This window comes from Archocentrus centrarchus, chromosome 14, assembly GCF_007364275.1.
Source record: "Archocentrus centrarchus isolate MPI-CPG fArcCen1 chromosome 14, fArcCen1, whole genome shotgun sequence".
In the NCBI taxonomy this organism is placed as follows: Eukaryota; Metazoa; Chordata; class Actinopteri; order Cichliformes; family Cichlidae; genus Archocentrus; species Archocentrus centrarchus.
The window spans coordinates 1,938,318-1,947,734 of NC_044359.1; the positions used below are offsets into that span (position 1 = coordinate 1,938,318).

A 9,417-nucleotide genomic window follows, 5' to 3' on the forward strand; every position below is an offset into this window, starting at 1 on the left:
GGCTACACTCTCATCACAAGCTGCTTGTCTCCTCTGAGCGAGAAACGCAGCAGCCAACAGTGTACATAGAAAAACAAAACATGGGTAGTCCAATAAAAATATATACACTCAAAGAGAATTGACAACACAAAATTACTGAGTGACCAAATATGTTACAAAAATAAAATGAATAAAACAGATAATCAAAACGCACCTTTAAAATGGGGAATGAGGGGCATTAGTTTGGTGGACACAGCCAGGCTACACTCTCTGTAAGACGTGGATGAAAGAAACACAGATGATTTAAAATCTATTATTTCACATGCTGGAAATAGAAACAACCCTATTAACATCATCTTTATAACGCTTATTGCAGTAATCACATATTTTCAAAGTCTGTTAACAGTCTTTTCAGCTGCTAGCTAGTTTACCAGCAGTGAGTGGAGGAACACCTCTTACCATCACAAGCTGCTTGTCTCCTCTGAGCGAGAGACACTGTGACACATGTAGCTGGGGTGTGTCACGCCATTTAATGTCCCCAAGCAACAGGTGGCGATAAGGAACCACAATAAAAAGCCAAGACAACATTAACGGCTTGATACAAAGAAATATATTTACTTAAAAAAAAAACATATATATAAACATGAACTGACTTTCACTGTGGAGTTTTGAGAACGTTCATCTAAATTAACTTGCTACACTCCTAATGCCCTTGAGCCTCCTACCTGAAGTATCCTCAGGCAAGATATTGAACCCTTAGTTGCTGTAGATTTATTCCTACAGTGAAAATGTTACATATAAAGTACTTAGATGTACAAAGTACTTGTATGAATGTGTGTGAATACTAATTTATGATGCAGAGTGCTTAAGTATAATGTCACCATATACTCATTTATTTACAGCGAGGCTATTATAATGTGCATGATATTGAAACTTGTATTTGTATTGACATTGAAAACTCTGCTCTGAGAAGAGGTGTGTGGCTCTGAAAAGAGCCGTTGGGTTGCTGCTTGACAGGACAGTTTACTTGGAGCTGGTGTACTTGGTGACGGCCTTGGTGCCCTCGGACACGGCGTGCTTGGCCAGCTCACCGGGCAGCAGGAGGCGCACGGCGGTCTGGATCTCCCTCGACGTGATGGTCGAGCGCTTGTTGTAGTGAGCCAGGCGGGACGCCTCACCGGCGATGCGCTCGAAGATGTCGTTCACGAACGAGTTCATGATGCTCATGGCCTTGGAAGAGATGCCTGTGTCGGGGTGCACCTGCTTCAGCACCTTGTACACGTAGATAGCGTAGCTCTCCTTCCTGGTCTTTCTCTTCTTCTTGCCGCCCTTGCCGGCGGTCTTAGTCACGGCTTTCTTCGAGCCCTTCTTGGGCGCTGACTTGGCGGGTTCAGGCATTTCTTTCTCACTACTTCACAGCAGAGAATGAGCTGTGCTGGCGACAGAGCGGCTCCTCTTATTCTCCGTACATGCAAATGAGGCTGTGTGGTTCCCCGCCCGTCATTGGTCGAGCTGTTGCTCACAGTCTTCAGTGAGCAGATTGTTACTGCGCATGCTCACAGAGGAAAGAAAGACGCCTCTGCTTTATGTAAACCTGCACAATGCGGCTCAGTGTGAGATCACCTTCAGAAAGCAGATTTTAGGTCAGCTACGCATAAAATCATATGAACTTATACAAACGATATAAACTTTATATCAGGCCTATTCAATTACTTTTTCTTCTGGGCCAGATTTGAAAATTTTGAGATGCCACTGGGCCGAAGACCCCTACTTACATTATTTCTTGAGACTTAACTCTAAATATGCTAACACCTGAACTAAGTCATAAAAATAAATAAAAGAATTCACATTAAAGGTTTTATACTGCATCATTTATTGATGAGCAAAATAATTCAAGTGCATTGCCTTGACCAGAATATTTTTAACAAGGCAAATTTCACCACACATATGTTTAATAAAAAAAATGTAATAATAACAACCTTTTGCAACAGTAAAGTCTTCTATAACATTTTATATGTATTTGCAAAAGTGCATTTGTTGAACTAGAAAGACCAACTGATGCAGCGCATTAAATATTTCAACAAAAGAAACTGCACCAAGTGAACACTTAATAACTGTAAAATTAAAGCTTCTTCTGCATATTCAAAGTAATGCTGACTTAATGCGTTCAGTCTTAGAGTTCAGTCTTTGGGGTAAAATAAACACATTTATCAGTCCAAGCAGGGTTAAAACGGCGGTTTTCACTGTCAATTTTACGTTTTTGACCTGTCAGTGACATATTTTGGCGGTTGTCGTACTTGGAGAGAGTATTCTGGGCTGGCGTTGCTACGATACCGGAAGCGGTGCAAGTACAAGAGGAAGGGCGGGAAATTTTTAAAACTCTCACAACAAATATGATTTAATTGCGTTTTTGCAGCTTACGTTGGGTCAGTCGGGGGGTGGGCCAGTCAAAGGGGGTCCGCGGGCCGGATGTGGCCCCCGGGCCGCTAATTGAATAGCCCTGCTTTATATATATAAAATCAACTAGTGATGAGAAAATGAAGCTTTTGTGAAGCACTGAACCACTTGAACCAATTGTTTCGGAAATAGGTTCATTACTCGAAGCTTCAATTATAGCGCCCTCTCCTGGAAAAGTGCAATGTTTTCATCTACACACCTGCATGCACGCGCTCACACACCTCAATGATCTGAAGCAACTTTGCACTGTTTGAGGTACACACGTTATGACCAAATATCAGGATATCAGGTTCTATTTACAAATGAATATGGATGAATGTGTGTGTTGTGTTATTGAGCAGAGTGCTGGGAAAACATGGCATTAACTGGGTGTGCTTGTGTAACTACCGCTTTTGCGTTCATATTGATATGACAGCGTCCGTCATCACGTTGCAACGTGATATATAGACGACCTCCATTGTCGTACCAGGAAAGCAGCGTAGACAAAGAACGCCATTCAGTTTGAACGGAAGAGAACGACCGCACTGGTTTCCTTTGGTCTTGCAGACCTTCAGCGTGATCCCGCACGTGATCTGTATTGTCCAATCACAGGCGAGGAAGCTGCCACACGGAATTGAATTCATTTCATTTCAATTTAATTCAATTTTATTTATATAGCGCCAACTCACAACAAACAGTCGCCTCAAGGCGCTTTGTATTGTGGGTAAAGACCCTACAATAATACAGAGAAAACCCAACAGTCAAAAAACGACCCCCTATGAGCTGGAAGACACACATCCACTGTCTGTTTTGTTTTTTTTTTACATGTTTCTCATGAAGGTTTTGCTGATATCTCTTATGTACATCCATGTATAGCAAAATAAAAGTTTATATGTTTTATATGTTTATATGTTTTCTTATTCCATCTGCCTTGGTAGTCTTTAATGTCACTAATGCATGTGAACATTCACTGAACGTTTATAGCAGCGTTCATGCGATGTTGTCTGAATGTTCAATGCTAGCTGGGAAGCCACTGCACAGGAGAGGATGATGGTGTGACAGACTTTTAGTTACAGTGAATTAGACTGAAAACTGAGTTTGCTTTTCAATGAAAATAATGCTTGTAGTGTCACCAAAATCAAGATATAGCCTTTGTTTATCTCCCTCAGTCACTAAAGTTCAGGGTTCACAAAAAACTCCATGACAAAGGCTCACAGACAGAAGCTCACAGACAGAAGCTCACAGCCTTATTGGAAAAAGGGACAAAAGCTGAAAACGTCCAAAAATATATTTCTAACTAGATAATACTAATTTATAAAATAGAATGACTTCTTCTGAGTTTAGTCTTGTTTGAATGTTTCGCTGTATAATAATTTATGTGTAGTCACATTGTAATGGAAAAAGGCTTAAAAGAGGATAATGTAAATTTGATTACATATATCTCAAAATAAAAATATGCTGCTTACAACTGTTGGGAGGGGTAGACCGCTGGTGAGTACTGGTGACCGCTGGTGAGTACTGGTGACCACTGGTGAGTACTGGTGACCACTGGTGAGTACTTGCTTTGCATGTATGACTCACAGAAACCTCCTTTACATATGAAACCCTGCCCTAGACCTGAGGAGAGGGGGGGGGCTGAGGGAGCTCTGACACAGAGAGTCCAACCAAAGCCTCCTGCTGAGAGCCCTAAAGCTCAAGGCGCGCGGCAATATTACATACAAGAAACTGTCGAAAAACTCACTTTTCATGCAGTGTTGAAAGGACGAGCCAGCAAAGGTTGTCTTTAATTCATAACTCAGCAGTAACTGTTGGCCATAACAACGCTAAAACTGTGCGAGTATGAACCTGCTGACTGTCTCGCTTTCCTTCACTCGTAACCAGCGAATCACCTGAACCAGTCAGCTGATTCAGTCCGAGAACGAAGCAGTTGCTGCTTCATACGTCATTTGTCACGTGATTTTTTTCGTCCTGAAGCAAGCTTCGAAGCTTCGAACTCTGGAGTTGTAAGCCCAGGGTTCGAAGCGCATATCGAAGCTTCAGTTTCAAACTCTCATCACAAAAATCAACCACATTTTGTTTGTTGATATTAATAAATTCTGAAGCCTCGCTGGTTCAGGAAGTGATTCCCGAGTGTTCGTGTTGCTGTGACTCAGAGGAGCTGCTAACAGGTGAAGAGTTTCCCTGTATGAGAGCACTCTGAGGTGAGCTCTCCCAGTGGGATATTACACCTAATACACCTATAAATAATGAAATGAGTTACCATGATAATATTCACTAGTAATTTTTTTTTCTGCTCTTCTGCCCGGTGAGCTGGCCAAGCACGCCGTGTCCGAGGGCACCAAGGCCGTCACCAAGTACACCAGCTCCAAGTAAACTGTCCTGCTGTCAAGCAGCAACCCAACGGCTCTTTTCAGAGCCACACACCTCTGCTCAGAGCAGAGATTTTAAAATGGTTAAGCTTTTAACTTCCAGTGATGGGACTTCAGCTCTTTTGGCTCCCAAATGGGGTCCTTAGATTTTAATTTTAAAAAAAAAGTGTAAAATGAATTACTAAAGTAAAAACATACGTTAGGCGTATATCAAACGTCTCTTTATATACTCAACATATAATAAAGTGCTCCAAATACAAATTATAAAACAAAAGATTGGAAATCAGAAAAAACAAGCGCCTTTGAGGAGGTGATCCTGTTTCTCCTGCCTGATGATCTGCCCTGTTTTGTTCTAATTCCACTCAGGCATGAACAATTCGTATATACCTGTGTTGTGTTTGTGGAGCCTGCTGAATTTTAAATTTGCAGTCTACACTCTATCGCATTAATCCTTTAACGCTAAGCGATTGCTGCTGAATATCTGGTTTCCTGACCTTACTAGCCGCGAACAGCTGATTAAGACGTAGGGTCTCAGGCAGTCAGCTGGTCAAAGGAACTTGATCAGCTGGCTTTTGACCGTAACTTTTTTTTGCCGACCATTCGTGATATCGAAAAAATTCAAATGGTTCCTGAAAGCTCAGAAATTGCACTTCAGTTATGTAGTGGTATTATGGTATTTGTTGCCAGAAGTCTGCAAACGTCGGCACTTTTGAAGTACGCTGTGTCTCTTTCGATATGTTTGGAGGTATAAGGTTAAAATGTGTCCAGTCTTTTCCTCACTGTTCCGGCGTGTAGCCTCTGTGTAAGCCCCCTCCGCCCCCTCATTTAAATATAAGAACATGAAATAAAAAGAGCTTCAAATGAAAAACGGGGTTAAAAAATAAGTCAGTGAAATACGTAAAATAGCTTTACAAAATAAAAGTATCACAAAATAAAACTCCATTATGAAATAAATAATTGAATAAATAAATAGATAAAGAGATAAATAAATAGCTAAATAAATAAATCTTGAAATAAATTAAAATAAAATAATAAAAATAATAATGAAAATTTATTTTAAAAATATTTTATCTTATTTCATGGGTATATTTATTTCATGGAATATTTATTAATAATTTATCAATAGCAGTATTTATTTATTCATTTATTTATTTCATTTTGAATGAAACGGCTCTCCATAGGATCGTTCCTGACCGACCCATCACTATTAACCCCCCCAAACAAAAATAGTTATTGTATGTTTTTGTGGACTAATCATAAATGTGTGTAAAATGACTAAAATCACTGATTGGTGCTGAAGTTTCCCAGAGATGACTGTTGGGCTTCAGGCTGATAGCAGTAACAGTATTTTTAAAGACGGCCTCACTGAGTTCAACATCTTGGTCTGTTTTCCACGTGTTCATGATGCACATGATTAACCTCAGCAGACCTTTCCTGTCCAGCTTTGTGTCACAGGTCAAACACATTTGTGATCTCACAGGTGACCATAAAGGTAGAAGTTTAACAGGAAAAAGTGGGGATGATTTATATTTAAAAACTAAGTGCCACCCACCTCACCTGAACAGTAATCCTGTTCTGCAGATCTGAACAAGCTATAAAACATTTATTTAAATAGAACGAAAAGTGCCGTACATATAAGCTTTTGAGCTTTTCATTCTCTAGTCTCTGGATTAGAGTCTGCAAAGCTCAACTTTCTGTCAAAGCAAACCTGTCCTTCAGCAGCTGTTAATGATCCTGTGAGCTTGAATTAAATGTTAAACACTAAAAGCTTTTAAATTGGAAACTCGTGACTCACGAAGCCTCGAAGCTTTCCATCCACTTGGTTAAAAAAAAAAAAGTTTCTCGAGGCTTCAAAAACACTTAGCTGTTCAGCAGTGATGTCAGCAGGGGAATAATCACTGCCAAGAATTAAAAATAAAAACAGCTTCATTTGCTTTGTGTGTTTCTTTCATGTAATCAGTGTGTGATTGTGTGTGATGGTAACAGAGCTCCATCAGTGCCATAAACCTGTCAGAATGAGTTCACAGTTTAAATAAGTCCAACAGGACGAGGCGTTCATCTTATACTGATGCAGCATTTTTAAATGACGGGACACTGATTGTGTTTATGAATATGGGGTGACGGTGCCTTTATTCATTTTTATTAAATATTTTTTCCACTGTGCTTGGACTCAGTTTCTCTTTTCAGAAATAGCCTGTCCAGCTTTGGTGAAAACCCTGTCCCATGTTGCTGAGGAGGCAGGAGTGCACGAGCATCCCAGAGCAGCCTGTTTGGGCCTGGAAGTATGCACCTCTGCCTAGATGATAGCCATGGATGAGAGTTTTTAACCATTTTAAAATCTCTGCTCCTGAGAAGAGGTGTGTGGCTCTGAAAAGAGCCGTTGGGTTGCTGCTTGACAGCAGGACAGTTTACTTGGAGCTGGTGTACTTGGTGACGGCCTTGGTGCCCTCGGACACGGCGTGCTTGGCCAGCTCACCGGGCAGCAGAAGGCGCACGGCGGTCTGGATCTCCCTCGACGTGATGGTCGAGCGCTTGTTGTAGTGAGCCAGGCGGGACGCCTCACCGGCGATGCGCTCGAAGATGTCGTTGACGAACGAGTTCATGATGCTCATGGCCTTGGAAGAGATGCCCGTGTCGGGGTGCACCTGCTTCAGCACCTTGTACACGTAGATGGCGTAGCTCTCCTTCCTGGTCTTTCTCTTCTTCTTGCCGCCCTTGCCGGCGGTCTTAGTCACGGCTTTCTTCGAGCCCTTCTTGGGCGCTGACTTGGCAGGTTCAGGCATTTTCTTTCTTCACTACTTCACAGCAGAGAATGAGCTGTGCTGGCGACAGAGCGGCTCCTCTTATTCTCCGTACATGCAAATGAGGCTGTGCGATTCCCCGCCTGTCATTGGTCGAGCTATTGCTCACCATTTTTGGTGTAAGTCGCAACTGCGCAGTCTCACACAATCTCACTTGCACAATGCGGCTCAGTGTTTATGAGATCACCTTCAGAAAGTAGAACAGAGAATTTGGGATGTGAAAATTTGTGCGGCTTCATTGTTATTTCTGTGACTGATGCTTATAATTTATTCTCAAAGGAACAAAACTAAACCTATTAAAAATAAAAAATCCTTTTTATCAAACACATTTTGTCTATTAGTCTTAATGACTTTAGATTTAAGCTGATTTTACAGCTTTCCAGTGTTTTATATTTGTAAATCAGGTTATAGTCCTAACATGCATGTCTCATAATTTAACAAATATAAATCCTTCATTTTCTAGTACTGGTGATATTTACTCCCTAGTGTACTAAATCGTATTAAATAATGTGAACATGTTTCAAGACAATTGAAGTAACAGGGGACATATGTGTTCATATGTGCAGCTTTTAGCTTAAGTAACCTTTATGAAAGAAAACATGTCTGACAACTTAATGAAAATCTAAATCTTGAATTTTGTATTATAAACTCAAGACAGCAGCCTAGATATAAACCTGTCATTGAGAATATTTATTCTCTGCATTTATAGAAACATGTTTCTGCAACAAATGACAGGTCAATACCAAATTTTGGAGGGTCACATGTATCACTCAGGCTAAAGGTTTGTTATATATGAAAAAACTTCAAATTGTGATTTTATCTGGCAACTCACCATTGTACCATTTCTTTTGTTTGGATACTACATTAAAATAATTATGCCAAAAAAATATATTATAGATTATACATATTTGTGACTGATTAACATAAGCTGTAAGCAGGGCTGGACTGGGACAAAAAATCGGCCCTGGCACTTGGCATAGACCAGCCCACAGCTGTGTCTTAAAAGCATTTGACACGGTCTTACTCAGAATCAGAATCTTTATTGTCATTGTACACACAAGTTGCACAACGAAATTTAAAATGCATTCCTTTCTAGGTGCCTCAGACAATAAATAATAAAAATATGAGTGATAAAAATGATTAATAAAATACAATACACAATAGTAAATTAACAGAAGAATCTAGCCCCAATACACACACCAACGCACGCACACAGTCAGCACTACCACCCCACATCACTGTCCAAACCACACAGAGTTCAGTTCAATGATAGCCCTGGCATAAAAGCTGTTCCTCAGTCTGTTTGTTCTGGCCTTCATTGTCCTGAAACGTCTGCCTGATGGCAGTAGCTGAAACAGTGTCCAGGGTGTGAGGGGTCCTGGAGGATGTTCTGTGCCCTCCTCTGGCAGCGGGCATTGAACAGTTCCTGGAGGGAGGGCAGGGGACAGCCTATGATCTTTTGAGCCGTGTTGATGATTCGCTGGAGTGTTTTCCTGTCTGCTGCTGTGCAACTGTTGAACCACACGCACAGACAGTAGGTCAGGATGCTCTCTACACAGCAACGGTAGAAGGACACCAGCAGATTCTGGGTCAGATAGTTGCTCCTAAGAACCCTCAGGAAATGCAGTCTCTGTTGGGCCTTCCTGACAGTGCTGGTCGTATTGATACTCCAGGTCAAATCATCCTGCAGATGTACTCCCAGGAACCTAAAATCTGAAACCAGCTCCACTTCATCCCCCTCGATGAACAGAGGTTGAATGACATGTGTTGTCCTCCTAAAGTCTACTACCATCTCCTTTGTCTTAGTGGTGTTCAGGATCAAGTTATTCTCA

At 41.1% G+C, this 9,417-nt stretch overlaps 2 protein-coding genes across 2 annotated transcripts; both read right to left on the reverse strand.

Moving 5' to 3' along the window:
- Positions 1 to 1,002: 1,002 nt before the first annotated feature.
- On the reverse strand, positions 1,003 to 1,377 carry LOC115792065 (histone H2B 1/2). Its single transcript, XM_030746437.1, has one exon. It carries the CDS (start codon positions 1,375 to 1,377, stop codon positions 1,003 to 1,005), a length of 375 nt encoding a protein of 124 aa, XP_030602297.1.
- Positions 1,378 to 7,123: 5,746 nt separating this feature from the next.
- On the reverse strand, positions 7,124 to 7,591 carry LOC115791989 (histone H2B 1/2). The gene has a single exon (XM_030746306.1). The coding sequence runs from the start codon at positions 7,565 to 7,567 to the stop codon at positions 7,193 to 7,195; it is 375 nt and encodes a 124-aa protein (XP_030602166.1). The 5' UTR covers positions 7,568 to 7,591; the 3' UTR covers positions 7,124 to 7,192.
- Positions 7,592 to 9,417: the final 1,826 nt, after the last annotated feature.